Raw genomic sequence first — 15,412 nt, 5'->3', positions numbered from 1 at the left:
CCTTCATAGAGTCATAGAGTGATACAGTGTGTAAACAGGCCCTTTGGCCCAACTTGCCCACACCAGCCAACAATGTCCCAGCTACACTAGTCCCACTTGCCTGCACTTGGTCCATATCCCTCCAAACCTGCCCTATCCCTTTCCCTGTAACTGTTTCTTAAACGGTTAGTTTAAGAAACAGCCTTAACTACCTCCTCTGGTAGCTTGTTCCATACACCCACCACCCTTTTTGTGAAAAAGTTACCCCTTGGATTCCTATTAAATCTTTTCCCCTTCACCTTGAATCTATGTCATCTGGTCCTCGATACTGGGCAAGAGACTTTGTGCATCTACCCGGTCTATTCCTCTCATGATTTTGTACATCTCTATAAGATCACTCCTCATCTCCTGCGCTCCAAGGAATAGAGACCTAGCCTACTCAACCTCTCTCTAAATCTCACACCCTCAAGTCCTGGCAACATCCTCGTAAATCTTTTCTGAACCCTTTCAAGCTTGATAATATCTTTCCCATAACATGGTGCCCAGAACTGAACACAATATTCTAAATACGGTCTCACCAATGTCTTATAGAACTGCAACATTAATTTATATACCTTTGTAAGATCACTCCTTAGCCTCCTGCAGTCCAAGAAATAAAGTCCTAGGTTGCCTAAATTGTCCCTATAATTCAGGCCCTCAAGTCCTGGCACCATCCTGTAAATCATCTCTGCTCTCTTTCTAGCATAACAACATTCTTCCTGTAGCAAGTTGACCAAAACTGAACACAATACTCAAAATGTGGTCTCACTAATTTCTTGAACAACTACAATGTAGCATCCCAACTGCTATACTCAGTTCCCTAACTGATGAAGACCAATGTACCAAAAACCTTCTTTACCACATTTTCTATCTGTGATGCCATTTTACACAGAATCCCTGGAAATAGTGATGAAAAGACGAATCTTGGCGAAAGGACCTCCTGTCCTGAAAGCAGGGGCAAATATTTAGCTCTACAAAAACCCACTTTGTTCAAAAGTTTTTAAATCAACCATTCAGTTTTAGAAACTACAGGACAACAGAATTTGTGTAAAGAGTATTTTCGTAATGTCCATTTACTTTTTTTTCCTGTTTTTGCTTTTTATTCTTTCTTTCCTGATTGCATGAACTTCACTGACAAGTGTAAGCTAGAAATATTAACATAGAATAAAGACGCAACATTCTGGAGTAACTCAGAGGGTCAGTGAGCATCCTTGGAAATCATAGATAGGTGATGTTTTGGGTCATGACCTTCTTCCGACATTTGGGCGGCACAGTGACGCAGTGGTAGAGTTGCTGCAGTACAGCGCCAGAGACCCGAGTTTGATCCTGACTATGGTTGCTGTTGGTACGAAGTTTGTATGTTCTCCCTGTGACTGCGTGGGTTTTCTCCGGGTGCTCCAGTTTCCTACCACACTCCAAAGCCGTACAGGTTTGTAGGTTATTTGGCTTCAGTAATATTGTAAATTGCCCCTAGTGTGTAGGATAGTGCTAGTGTATGGGGATCGCTGGGCGGCACGTATTTGGTGGGCCGGAGCCCCTGTTTCCTCACTGTATCTCAAAGTCTAAAGTTCTCAGACTGAAGAAGGGTCCTCTCCCGAACATCACCTATCCATGTTCTTCAGCGATGCTACCTGATCTGTTGAGTTTCCTCCAGCACTTTGTGTGTAGTTTTTGCAAACCAGTATCTGTGGTTCCTTGTTTCTAAATATTAACATGTTTATTCACACAATGGTGCACTTGGACAATGTTATTACAATGTCAGAAGTATCAGAAATATTAGTAGTTCTTTCTGATAGTTTCCCACTTGGAAGGATCTCACGTATGTAAACCCATATTCTTACTTTTCTCAAAGCTGGGACCTGGGTGAATGGTCTGAATGCAGCAAGACATGTGGACCTGGGATACAACATCGGCAGGTTCTTTGCAGACAGGTCTACACCAATCGAACGACCAGTGTGCAGCCTGAAAGATGCCGGCACCTCGAGAGACCTGAAACGACAACCACTTGCCAGTTGAAAATCTGCAGTGAGTGGCACATCAGGACAGAGTGGAGCGAGGTAAAACCAACTGGTGGGAGCATTGACAGAAGCAATTGGCATAAACAGAGGCCACACACAGTCTTACACTGACATCATCTCTCTCTGAACCTCTGTGGTAGGGTAACCGAGGAACCATTGCCTTTCATCAGTACTGAACATTAGTCAATACAAGCTTCGAGTAATCAGAGAGCAAGGCAATGATTCACCTCCCATGTGTAGGGTATTTTATCTGAGAGTTCAGAGGGTGGTGAGTTTATGGAACACGGTGTTGTCTGAAGAAGGAGAGGTGACGTTTCGGGTCGTGACACTTGTGTTGAGTTTAGTTTATTGTACACGTGACAATAAACTAAACTCACTCTATGGTCACCAGCCAAAACGTCAACTATCCATGTTCTCCAGAGATGCTGCCTGACCCGCTTAGTCACTCCAGCACTTTGTGTCCTTTTGCGGTGCCAGTGGAAGTGGTTGAAGGAGGTACAACAACAACATTTAAAACTTGGACAGGTACTTGGATTTGAAAGATTTAGAGGGATATGGGCCAAATGCCGGCATATGTGACTGGCTTAGATGTGGCATCATGTTTGGCATGGATGAGTTGGGCTGCAGGATCTGTTCCCATTCTCTGCGACCTCCAGCAGGAACGACCTGGGGCTCCAGTTGCGGAGCTGCGGACTACTCACCGTCACGGGGCTGGCCGAGTCCGGAGCGGGTGGAGCTGTGGTGGAGCTGTTGTGGAGCGCTGCTGTGACCCGACCCCCGGAGATTCGGAGGCTACAACCGCGGGTCTGGCGGACGGCAACACCGGAAGCCCGCGGGTCCCTGGTGGGAGACCGCTTTTCGGGGCTTCCGCAGCGGCGACTTCTCCCGCCCAAGTTGCGGGGTTGAAGAGCACCTGGAGCGGGTAATTACCATCGCCCCGCGTGGCTTGGAATGGCCGCGGGACTTTGCGAGCGCACGCCGGGGCTCTATCACCAAGACCCGGTGCGCGACCTTGCATCACCCGGCATGGCTTTAATGGCCGCGGGACAATCACCATCGCCCGCCGGGGGCTTTGACTTTGACTCTGACATCGGGGGGGGGGGGGGAGTGCAGTGGAGAGATAAGTTTTTTTGCCTTCCATCACAGCGCTATGGATGTATGTGTAAATTGTGTTGTGTCTCGGGTCTTTTTCGTTTTGTAATGTATGGCTGCAGAAACGACATTTCGTTTGGACCTCAACGGGGTCCAAATGACAAATAAATTGTATTGTATTGTATGTATGACCAAGAACCCAATGGTCACTCTGACAGAGTTCCTCAGTGGAGATGGGAGAACCTTCCAGAAGGACAACTATATCTGCAGCACTCCACCAATCAGGCCTTTACGGTAGAGTGGCCAGACGGAAGCCACTCCTCAGTAAAAGGCACACGACAGCCCACTTGGGGCTTGACAAAAGGCTTGAGAAACAAGAACCTTTGAACCTTTGAACCTTTGAATCTCTGGTGTGATGAAACCTAGATTGAACTCTTTGGCCTGAATGCCAAGCGTCACGTCTGGGGGAAACCTTGCACCACTCATAACCTGACCAATACCATACCTACGGTGAAGCATGGTGGCGGCAGCATCATGCTGTGGGGATGTTTTTCAGCGGCAGAAACCGGGAGACAAGTCAGGATCGAGGGAAGGATGAATGGAGCAAAGTACAGAGAGATCGTTGATGAAAACCTGCTCCAGAGCATTCTGGACCTCAGACTGGGGCGGAGGTTCACCTTCCAACAGGACAACGACCATAAGCACACAGCCAGGATAACACAAGAGTGGCTTCGTAACAAGTCTGTGAATATCCTTGAATGGCCCAGCCGCAGCCCAGACTTGAACCCGATCGAACATCTCTGGAGGGACCTGAAAACAGCTGTGCATCGACGCTCCCCGTCCAACCTGACAGAGCTTGATAGGATCTGCAGAGAAAAATGTGAGAAATTACCCAAATACAGGTGTGCCAAGCTTGTAGCGTCAGACCCAAGAGGCTGTAATCGCTGCCAAAGGTGCCTCAACAAAGTACTGAGTAAAGGGTCTGAATACTTATGTAAATGTGATATTTCAGTTGTTTCTTTTTAATTACTTTGCTAAAATTTCTAAACACCTGTTTTTGCTTTTTTATTATGGGGTATTGTGTGTAGATTGATGATAAATGAATTTAATCCATATTAAAATAAGGCTGTAACTTAACAAAATGTGGGAAAAGTGAAGGGGTCTGAATGCTTTTTGAATGCGCTGTATATAGGCCATACACTGCTGAAAGCATCTAATTCGGAAAACTTGCAGATCATCTGTCAATTATTATCTCATAATCTCATCCAGCTGTGGAAGTTTGGTTAAGAGGTTTGGTTTAGTGAGATACAGCCCAACGGCTCTGAATTAATGGGATTTTAAATAGAGGAACTGACTAGAGAGGAAAGGTGTAAACCAGTAAATAGATAGACAATTAATCCTTCCTGGAGTCGCTCTTGGCCAATTGGTACCCGGACGTGGAGTCAAAGGACGAGAAGCCGAAGCAAAGAAGTGGAAGCCAAATAACCGAACAGAAACCAAGCCTAAAAGCCAACTAACCGAAAGGCTGCTACGCCAAAACACCAACTAACCGAAAGGCCGCTACGCCAAAACACCAACTAACCGATAGGCCGCTACGCCAAAACACCAACTAACCGATAGGCCGCGTCGCCTAGAAGCCAACTCACCGAAAGGCCGCTGTGCCGAAAAGCCAAATAACGGACATGACGTTGCCGGGGGCGGGACTTGTCAGCGATTGGTCAAGATCCCCGCGTCCATCACATCACTGGCCGGGGAAGACTGGATCGTTATTTGACTTTTTGGCGCAGCGGCCTTTCTGTAAGTTGGCTTTTAGGCGATGCGGCCTTTCAGTTAGTTGGCGTTTTGGCAGAGCGGCCTTTCGGTAAGTTGGCTTTTAGGCGATGCGGCCTTTCAGTTAGTTGGCATTTTGGCAGAGCGGCCTTTCGGTGAGTTGGCTTTTAGGCATCCCACGCTTTCAGTTAGTTGGCTTTTCGGCTTTGTTTCCGTTTGGTTATTTGGCTTCCACTTCTTTGCTTCGGCTTCTCGTCCTTCGACGTCACGTCCACACACGGGCCAATTGACTGGTCAGATAGCTGTAGCTCTAAACTTAAAAGGCAGGCAGCTACCTGTAGCTTTGCTATCCAGATATTCATTCTAACACACCCGGCTAACCCTGAGCAAGTAGTAACCCAGCCAGCTCGCACATCATCCCCACCAGCAGATCCGCAGGTCTGGACGTATCTGGGTATTTCACATGCTGGGAGCTCAGGATGGCAGCAGACGGGCAGAACAATGGCGCAGCACTAGAGATGCTCTCACAGCGCCAAGATCCAGGTTCAATCCTGACTACGAGTGCTGTCTATTCAGAGTTTGTACGGTCTCCCTGTGATCGCATGGGTTTTCTCCAGGCGTTCCGGTTTTCTCCCACATTCCAAAGACATGCAGGTTTGTAGGCTAATCGGCTTGTGGAAATTGTCCCTTGTATGTGGGATAGAACTAGTGTACGGGTGATTGCTGGTCATTGTGGACTCGGTGGGCTTTTTCCATGCTGTAACTAAATTACACCAAACTATATAATTATCCTGATCCTGGAGAAGCTCTACTGGTCTCACTGACCAATATTTCAGATATTATATCAGATATCATTTTGGGACCCATCATTGTGATTGTGGGTAAACTGCTTGATTCACCCAGTCGGCCCACAAAACCACCAGAGGACTCTGGTTACATTGTGCAGGCTGCATTTTCCAAGATTAACAAGGCTTTTTCTTGAATCTGGCAGCTGTCTTGGCAGCTCAACATTTAAGAGGTTAGGTAAGGTTGACTATATCATTATGTCTCCATTATCGTGAGCTCGAGTATTTTACAGAAGGCTTGTGCAGACCAGGCATTAGGCATAGTATTTTACAGGATAATTAGCTGTACTTAGCTGTACTGTTGGGTGGATCAACTTAAAAAAAAACAGTATCATGAGGTACAATATTCAACGAGAAATATAGAATTAGCGAAGAGAGTTAAATACCTTAAGTGGACACAAAAAGCTGGAGTAATTCAGTGGGTCATGCAGCATCTCGAGAGAGAAGGAATGGGTGACGTTTCGGGTCGAGACCCTGCTTCAGAGTTAAATTCCATCTTGTATTTTCATTACTATGTAATTTGTTTCATTGTGGGTCTATAAATCTTTTGATGTAGGTCCCAAAATCAATAGCTCACTGCCTTCTAAAAACTAACTATATTTGACTGGTCCGTTTCAAACCAACCAATTTTAGCCATAAGCTGGCTTTCAAAATTTCAATGACATCATTGCCATTAGTGGCTCTAATTATCAAACATTTTAGTTGCCTTTGCTACAGGAAATGATCAAATGTAGGATTCAGTTTAGTCTATGAGAACTCCATTTTGGTTTAATGTAGAGATACGGCGTGGATACAGGCCCTACAGCCCACCGAGTACACGATGATCAGCAATTGCCCGTACACTATCCTACTTACTAGGGACAATTTACAAAGGCTAATTAACCTACAAACCTGCTAGTCTTTGGGATGTGGGAGGAAACCGGAGCGTGCGGTCACAGGGAAAATGTGCAATCTCCTTACAGACAGCACATTCAGGCAGGATTGAAGCCAAGTCTCTGGCGCTGTAAGGCAGCAACTTTACCGCTGCGCCACTGTGCCGCACCCCTTCTGAATGAAAACCTGCAGACATTATTGGTCAGCAGGAGCAAGAATGTGAATTGAAAATTAACATTTGGGCAAAACAAAGCACTCTTTCACTTGCTTCACCCATCCATTAGTCACCTTTAATTTCACAATGCAGCCATTTGGATAGGAAAGGTTTAGAGCGATATGGGCAAATCGCGGGGAAACTAGACTGGGTTAGAAGGGGCATCTTGTTCGGCATGGACCCATTGTGCCAAAGGGCCTCCTTACGTGCAGTATGACTCTATGACTCTAATCCCAAAGCCCCTTATTCCATCATGCTCCCTGCCTTTTGAAATTGCAAATTGAAATGGAGTTTAATAGTCTCATCACACAAACAAACCATTTAACCTCACCGAGACTGCACCAATCACCAACCACCCACTAACTAATCCAAAACCAGTCACAATTTATTCTCGACATATTCCCATCACCTGCTTCTCGATTCTACTACTCACCTATACACTAAAGGGAACCTTTCTTGGCCACGTAATGTTAAAATGAGTGATTTGGGATATCCATCCCGAGTCGAAGGGAGATGTTGTCTCCACTCTGCCACATTTATATCAAAGAACTCTGCCTGAGGAGTTCCAGGGTCTTCTCCAATTACAACAAACATAAAATTATAAGCAGTCGGTCAGAAGAATGTGAACAGAATGGTTCCGTTCTGATATTGTGTGTTTTCAAGAACTTCTTTATCAGTTTATTTACAACTTATTTTTCTTCTCGCCCTTGTGACAGTGCTCGGTGCCTTGCGGAGTGGGGCAGCGCCTCCGGGATGTAAAGTGCATCGACAACCTTGGCGACATTGTTGACGATGAAGAATGCAACATGCAGTTGAAGCCTGCCGATACCGAAAATTGTGACAGGGGCCCTTGCGCAAAGAGTTGGTTCCACACAGATTGGAGTCCAAGGGTAAGGAACATTGTTATGTATTTCACATAACTTCAGACTACAATCGTACCATCAGGCAGGTGGAAGACATTTGACTATCACGTTGGTGCTGGTCAATGACAAAGCTAACCAACCTAAATCCCACTCACCAGCACTAAATCTGGAGCCCTGCAAGTCATGGCATTTACCATGCACATCCCCTTGATTTGGGGTATTGAGAACCAGAGGACATAGGTTTAAGGTGAGGAGGGAAACATTCAATAGGAACCAGGGGGCACCTTTCTTACACAAACGGATGTATGGAATGATCTGCTGGAGGAGGTAGTTGAGGCAGGTACTATGATGTTAAAGAAACATGTACATGAATAGGATATGGGCCAAACACAAGCAGATGGGACTAGTTTAGATGGGGTATGTTGGTCGGCATGGGCAAATTGGGGAAGTGCCTGTTTTCACGCTGTATGAATATGCCTCTGTGATTCCATGACTCTATACAACCACTTTGTTCATGTGATGAGAGAACAGCCTCCACCACCCTCACAGGCAATGAGTTCAACATACTAGGCACCCTCTGTTGAAACGTTTTTGCTGATCAACCCCAGTTTTTCCAAATGTACATGAATCCTATCTCTTAGGACTTTCTCAATAATTTCCATACCAGTGAAGGAATGCTCATCGGATGTGTTACCTGACTTATCACTGCAGCTCTTAAAAAAGGAACAACACCACTTATCCACCATTCTTCAGGCATCATATCTGGGGGTAATAAAGGTGCAAAAACCTCTGTCAGAGCCCAGCCAAGTTCCTGATCTCCCACTTCAGAAACCATCAGGATCCTGTTGTGCACAAAATATCCAATGTGCTTTGTGGTAACAATAAATGAATCCATTTTCATAGATTTAGAAGTTGCAATATGCGGCTCTCTATGTTATTACAGTAGAGGATTTATTGTACTTGTGTAAAGTGTGATTTGAATGGATAGCAAGCTTCTCACTGCATCTCGCTACATGTGGCAATAATAAAAATTAAACTATAAACTAAACATCTTGCGGGAGACACATCCCACTTAGCTTTCATATCCTTAGCTTTCATATCCTTTATCCCCTGTCCCAGTTGCAAAAAGAAAAATGGCTTCAATGTGACATGATTATTGTCATTGATAGGTTGCTAATTATTTTAATTTTGTCCTACTGTAGTGTTCTGCAGAGTGTGGGAACGGCATCCAAACGAGGTCATTGGTGTGTTTGATGAATCACATCAGTAGTTTACCTTTAGAAGGCTGTGGAAATGAAAAGCCAGCAGATGTCCAAACTTGCAACATTGGTCCATGCAATGAGAACTTTAGCTGGTTTACTGGGCCATGGAGCCAGGTATGATGCAAATGTATTGAATTAACACATCATGTCAATTGAATTATCACTGAGTATTGGTATCATTAAAAAGTAAAGTGTCGCCACATTCTGATACTTGCTAGAGTCTACCACGTCAGAGTTAGTGAGAAATTCAAAATTCAGCAGGAATCCAACAATTACTCAGTCTTTTAACCAGAGTTGGGAATCAATAACCTGAGGACAGAGATTTAAGGTGCGAGGGGAAATGTAGGGACACGAGGGGCAATTTTTTCACATAAACGGTGGTGGGTATATGGAAAAGGCTGCCAGAGGTGGGTACTATAGCAACGAGCCTAATAGGTATTTTGGTTGGCATGGAGCCGAAGGGTCTATTTCTGTGTTGTATGACTATGGCTCTAATTATGAAACAGATTGCTCCATTTAAGAAGACCCAGAAGAGGATAAAGTCAGCAAAGATGGGAAAGCTGACAGTAATTTACTAGGCTAGTTAAACAAAGCGTGCAGGCTGGACAAAGTAGACCTGAATTGTACTTAGAGCCATCAAGGATTGATCGCAGGGGCCTGGACAGTATGTTGGAACATCACACGCTGGGTAGACACAAAAAGACACAAGGTGTAAAGAGGGGTCTCAAACCGAAACGTCACCCATTCTTTCTTTCCAGAGATCCTGCCTGTCCCGCTCAGTTACTCCAGGTGTACATGTCTATCTTCAGTTTAAACCAGCATCTGCAGTCCCTTCTTACACACCACAGGCTGGATTATGGGCCTGGATATGACACAGAGATGTCACAAGCTGAATCAAAGGGTCTGGACTTTATGTCTAGAATTTGGGTTGGATGAAGAGACATCAAGACTGACCAGAGGAGCACAGATGATACATAGAGACATCACGGGATGGATCAATTAGTTACAGTCTAACTGTGGCTATCTCCATTCTGAACCTACTTGGAACTTAGGCCAAGAATGAAGCTGCATTCTGACCACCTGTCCGTGCAAATCAAGGACATCGAGTTGGCTCCAAAATTTCCAAAAATATTTCCTTCTGCTTACTTAAATTAAGTTATTTTCCCTAAACTCTACGCACAGACAATTTGCACAGATATTTCCCAGCTAATTTGTTGTAACCAGCAGGAACATCCCTATAAAAATGCTGGAAAGGGTTTGTGACCAGTATTTGTGCATTGCCATAGGGTGAATTAATTATAGATGAGCAGGAGAAACCTCACAAAAATGTATCCCTTAAATTTGCTTTATTGTGTTGGCTTGAGGCAACAAATAAACAGAGCCCAGGAGCTGGAGGATGCCATTCAGTTCTTTGAGTAGTATTTGCTGCTGTTCACTGCTGCTTTGTAACTGACTGTCAACCTTGATTCCATAATGCTTACAAGGAACCACATAATCAGAGACCCACACCACTCTGGCCACACTCTAATTTCACTCCTGCCATCAGGAAGAAGGTACAGGAGCCTGAAAACTGGAACATCCAGGTTTAGGAGTAGCTTCTTCCCTACAACCGTTAGGCTATTAAACACTACAACCTCCAAATAGGCTCCAAACTACATAGACATGTGGCATTATTATTGACTTTGCAGTGTTATTGATCTTTTTCAACATATGCGGAACATTTGTTGTTTATTATGGGTTTTACAGACTACTACGTTTACATATCAGTTGTGCTGCTGCAAGTAAGAATCTTGTTGTTCCGTGTGGAGATATTGTGACAATGAACCACTCTTGACTGTGCTTCTGGTCCTTTCCAAGTGCTCGGCAGACTGCAGCAATGGAACACAACTGCGCAGTGTGGTCTGCCTGGAAAAGACCGACGAAACAGTAAAGGTGGCGGAAGACACTCAGTGCTCCCACCTGGTGAGGCCAGCCTCAGAACAGATCTGTCACCTGAGGAAATGTGACGTCAAATGGTACACAACAGAGTGGAGTGCAGTAAGTATAATTATTAAAGGTTCCTGTCTGTGGTGGGTACAGTGTGGCACGGTGGCGCAGCGATAGAGTTGCTGCCTTACAGCACTAGAGACCCGGGTTCGATCCTGACTACGGCTGCTGTCTGTTTGGAGGTTGTACATTCTCCCTGTGACTGCGTGGGTTTTCTCCGGGTACTCCGGTTTCCTCACATATTCCAAAAACGTGCATGTTTGGCTTCTGTAAATTGTCCCTAGTCTGTAGGACAGAACTTGTGTTCGGGTGATCACTGGTCGGCATGGACTCGATGGTCTGAACGCCCTGTTTCCATGCTATATCTAGAGCTATATTAGGGACAATCTTGGCGCCGACCTGTAGGGGGTATGGCTGCCTAGCCTGCAGCTGTCTGTTTTTCATTTATTTTTTCTTATTTTTAGTTAGTTTAGTGTTTTGTTCTTAAGGAGTTCTAGCTTTTTTATGTGTGGGGAGGGGGGAGGGGAAGGGGGAAACTAATTTTCAGGGTCCCTACCTGGTTGGAGATGCAGCTTTTCTCCGGGCTGCACTTTCGACAACAATGGATTCCACAGATTCACCACCCACTGGCAAAATAAATCTCTCTTCATTTCCCTTGTAAAGTATGTCATGTTATGCTGAGGCTGGGCACTCTGGTCCTAAACGCTCCCACTATTGGAAACGTCTCTTCACGTCCACGTTATCTAGGCCTTTCATTATTCTGTGGGTTTCAATGAGACCCCCCCCTCATTCTTCTAAACTCCAGCCAGTACAGGCACAGAGGCCCATGATATAGCTTTGGTTAGGCTGCATTTGAAGAATTGCATACAGTCTTGTCACCCCATTACCAGAAGGATGTGGAGGCTTTGGATAATATGGACAAGATTTACCTGAATGCTGCCTAAATTAATTGTACCATTAGCTACAGGGGGAGGTTGGACAAATTTGGATTATTTTCTCTGAAGCATCAGAGGCTGAGGGGTGACTTGATAGAAGCATATAATATTGTGAGAGAAGAGATAGGGTCGTCAGAATCTTTTTGCCAGTGTGGAAATGCAAGGATGAGAGGCCATAGCACTGTGAAAGGGTTAAAGTTTAAAGGAGATGTGCAAGTTTTTTGCAAAGAGGGTGGTGATCATGAAATGCGCTGCCAGGGGTCATGGTGGAGGAAGATATGACAGTAGCCTTTGAGAGGCTTTTAAATAGGCACACGCAAGGAATGGTCGCATATGTATCTTGTGTGGGCTGATGAGATTAACTTAGCTTGGCATCATGTTCAGATCAGACATTGTGGGCCGAAGGACCCGTTCCTTTCCTATACTTTTCTATGTTCTATGTTCCACTCATCTGCAGGGTGATATATAAATTACAATTAAAAGTCTATCTTTTACCAAAGTTGCAATATTCTAAATGAGAGGTTACAGTTATTAATCCAAGTAGCAAAACACAGTGCAGTTTCAGAACTAAAAACATTTAGAAGAGTGAAATGTTTACTACAGGTACAAGGCTGTACAAGAGCAGAATAGATGAAATAAAAGATCTACACAAGACTGATTTTGATAAATACCAAAGCAAAGAGCGCTTGTACCAAAGGGCTGATTGTCACCTACCACTGGAAATGGTGCTCTCTTTGAAGGCAATTCCCATAAATAACTCCCCATTTACAGGCAATTACAGCCAGTATGAACACCAAATGCCGTAATGCTCGGCCTTCTTAAGCATCAGCTGCAATAAAGGGTCTTTTCAAGCCCTTGTATGAAGCAATTGTTTTATTGAATTACCTGTTGAATTCTTCCAAATTTGAATGAAAGGAAGCTCTCACATTACATTGTGAAATGTTACAAAACACTACATGCCATTTACTGGTAGGCACAGTGGTGTAACTAGTAGGATTGTTGTCTCATAGCACCGATAACCCAGTTTAATTCTGACCTCCAGTGCCACCTGAGCAAAATTTGCATATGCTCCCCGTGATCGTGTGGGTTATACCCCCCAGTACTCCAGTTTCCTCTGACATACTAAAGACATGAAGATTGGTAGAATTACTGGCCCTTATAAATTGTCTCTGGTGTGTTGTTGAGAGATAGAGTCTAACGAGGCGATGGGAATGTAGGAAGAATTAAATGGGATTGTTGTAAAGGACTTACAGTGCCCTCCATAATGTTTGGGACAAAGAACCATCATTCATTTACTCCACAGTATGAGATTTCCAATAGAAAAAATCACATGTGGTTAAAGTGCACATTGTCAGATTTTAATAAAGGTCATTTTTATACATTTTGGTTTCACCATGTAGAAATTACAGCAGTGTTTATGCACAGAGCCCCATTTCAGGGCACCATAATGTTTGGGACACATGGCTTCCAGGTGTTTGCAATTGCTCAGGTATGTTTAATTGCCTCCTTAATGCAGGTATAAGAGAGCTCTCAGCACCTCGTCTTTCCATCACCTTTGGAAGCCTTTATTGCTTTTTATCAAAATTGTGCCAATGAAAGTCAACAAAGCCATTATGAGACTGAGAATCAAGAATAAAACTGTTAGAGACTGTTAAAGCCAAACCTTAGGCTTACCAAAATTAACTGTTTGGAACATCATTAAGAAGAAAGAGAGCACTGGTGAGCTTACTAATCGCAAGGAGACTGGCAGGCCAAGGAGGACCTCCACAGCTGATGACAGAAGAATTCTCTCTATAATAAAGAAAAATCCACAAACACCTGTCCAACAAATCAGAAACACACTTCAGGAGTCAGGTGTGGATTTGTCAATTGTTCAACTGTCCGCAGAAGACTTCATGAACAGAAATACAGAAGCTACGCTGCGAGATGCAAACCACTGGTTAGCTGCAAAATAGGATGGTCAAGGTACAGATTACCAAGAAGTACTTAAAAGAGCAACCACAGTTCTGGAAAAAGGTCTTGTGGACAGATGAGGTAAAGGTTAACTTATATCAGATTGATGGCAAGAGCAAAGTATGGAGGAGAGAAGGAACGGCCCAAGATCCAAACATACCATCTCATCTGTGAAACACGGTGGTGGGGGTGTTATGGCCTGGGCATGTATGGCTGCTGAAGGTACTGGTTCACTTATCTTTATTGATGATACAACTGCTGATGGTATTAGCATAATGAATTCTGAAGTGTATAGACACATCCGATCTGCTCAAGTTCAAACAAAAGCCTAAAACTCATTCTATAGCAAGACAATGATCCCAAACATACTGCTAAAGCAACAAAGGAGTTTTTCAAAGCTAAAAAATGGTCAATTCTTGAGTGGCCAAGTCAATCACCCGATCAGAACCCAATTGAGCATGCATTTTATATGTTGAAGAGAAAACTGTAGGGGACTAGCCCCCAAAACAAGTATAAGCTAAAGATGGCTGCCATACAGGCCTGGCAGAGCATCACCAGAGAAGACAACCAGCAACTGGTGATGTCCATGAATCGCAGAATTCAAGCAGTCATTGCATGCGAAGGATATGCAACAAAATACTAACCATGAATACTTTCATTTACATGACATTACTGTGTCGCAAACATTATGGTGCCCTGAAATGTGGGGTACTATGTATAAACACTGCTGTAATTTCTACATGGTGAAACTAAAATGTATAAAAATGGCCTTTATTAAAATCTGATAATGTGCACTTGAACCACATGTGATGTTTTCTACAGAAGCAAATAAATAAATGATGGGTCTTTGTCCCAAACATTATGGAGAGCACTGTATTTGATAGTCAGTAGAGTTGCATTGTGCAGAAATGTTTGTTTCAGGGCTGTAGCACTCATTGACTTTACGACTATATCAATGTGGAAATTTGACTCCGGTGGCACAGTGGCGCTGTGGTAAAGTTGCTGTTTTACAACACCAGAAACCCGGGTTTGATCCTGACTACGGGGGCTGTCTGCATTGAGTTTGTACGTTCTCCCTGTGATCGTGTGGGTTTCCTCCGGGTGCTCCAGTTTCTTACCACATCCCAAAGACGACGTGCAGATTAATTGGCATCTGTAAAATTGTCCCTAGTGTGTAGGATGGAACTAGTGAACAGGTGATCAATGGTTGGCATGGACTCGTTGGGCCGAAGGGCTTGTTTCCATGTTATATTACTAAATTAAATTAAATTACTCAGAATCTGTTGGGGAGAATGTTCTTTTCTCAGTACCTGTGTTAGAAGATGAACATAATTTGCCCGGCACACATTTCCATCTTACTCCAGCCAGGTTTTATTTTTCAGTGCTCTAAATCATGTGAAAGTGGCTACCGGGTTCGGGAAGTTCGATGCCTTGCCGATGACATGACACAAAGCGACAATTGTGATTCCTTCCTAATGCCAGATGATAAAGAAATTTGCAATACCCACACATGTATACCAGAGATAGGTATGATATATTTCCGTAACCTTTATAACCAATTTTTTTGTGTAAATTTATTTGTT

General features: G+C 44.1%; 1 protein-coding gene across 4 annotated transcripts in view; it reads left to right on the top strand.

Annotated features, from left to right (window-relative positions):
* The window catches only part of thsd4 (thrombospondin type 1 domain containing 4), a 558,240-nt gene that overhangs the window by 525,772 nt on the left and 17,056 nt on the right, over positions 1 to 15,412 (top strand). For all 4 annotated transcript variants that reach the window (XM_033021503.1, XM_033021512.1, XM_033021494.1 and 1 more), the window contains exons 14-18: positions 1,871 to 2,075; positions 7,547 to 7,720; positions 8,896 to 9,069; positions 10,813 to 10,992; positions 15,212 to 15,356. In XM_033021503.1, the coding sequence (XP_032877394.1) occupies positions 1,871 to 2,075; positions 7,547 to 7,720; positions 8,896 to 9,069; positions 10,813 to 10,992; positions 15,212 to 15,356 (878 nt within the window). The remainder of the gene's footprint in view (positions 1 to 1,870; positions 2,076 to 7,546; positions 7,721 to 8,895; positions 9,070 to 10,812; positions 10,993 to 15,211; positions 15,357 to 15,412) is intronic.

This window comes from Amblyraja radiata, chromosome 1 (genome assembly GCF_010909765.2).
Source record: "Amblyraja radiata isolate CabotCenter1 chromosome 1, sAmbRad1.1.pri, whole genome shotgun sequence".
NCBI classification, from domain to species: Eukaryota; Metazoa; Chordata; class Chondrichthyes; order Rajiformes; family Rajidae; genus Amblyraja; species Amblyraja radiata.
Note: the sequence above shows the minus strand (reverse complement) of the source record. Positions and strands in the feature narration are given on the sequence as shown.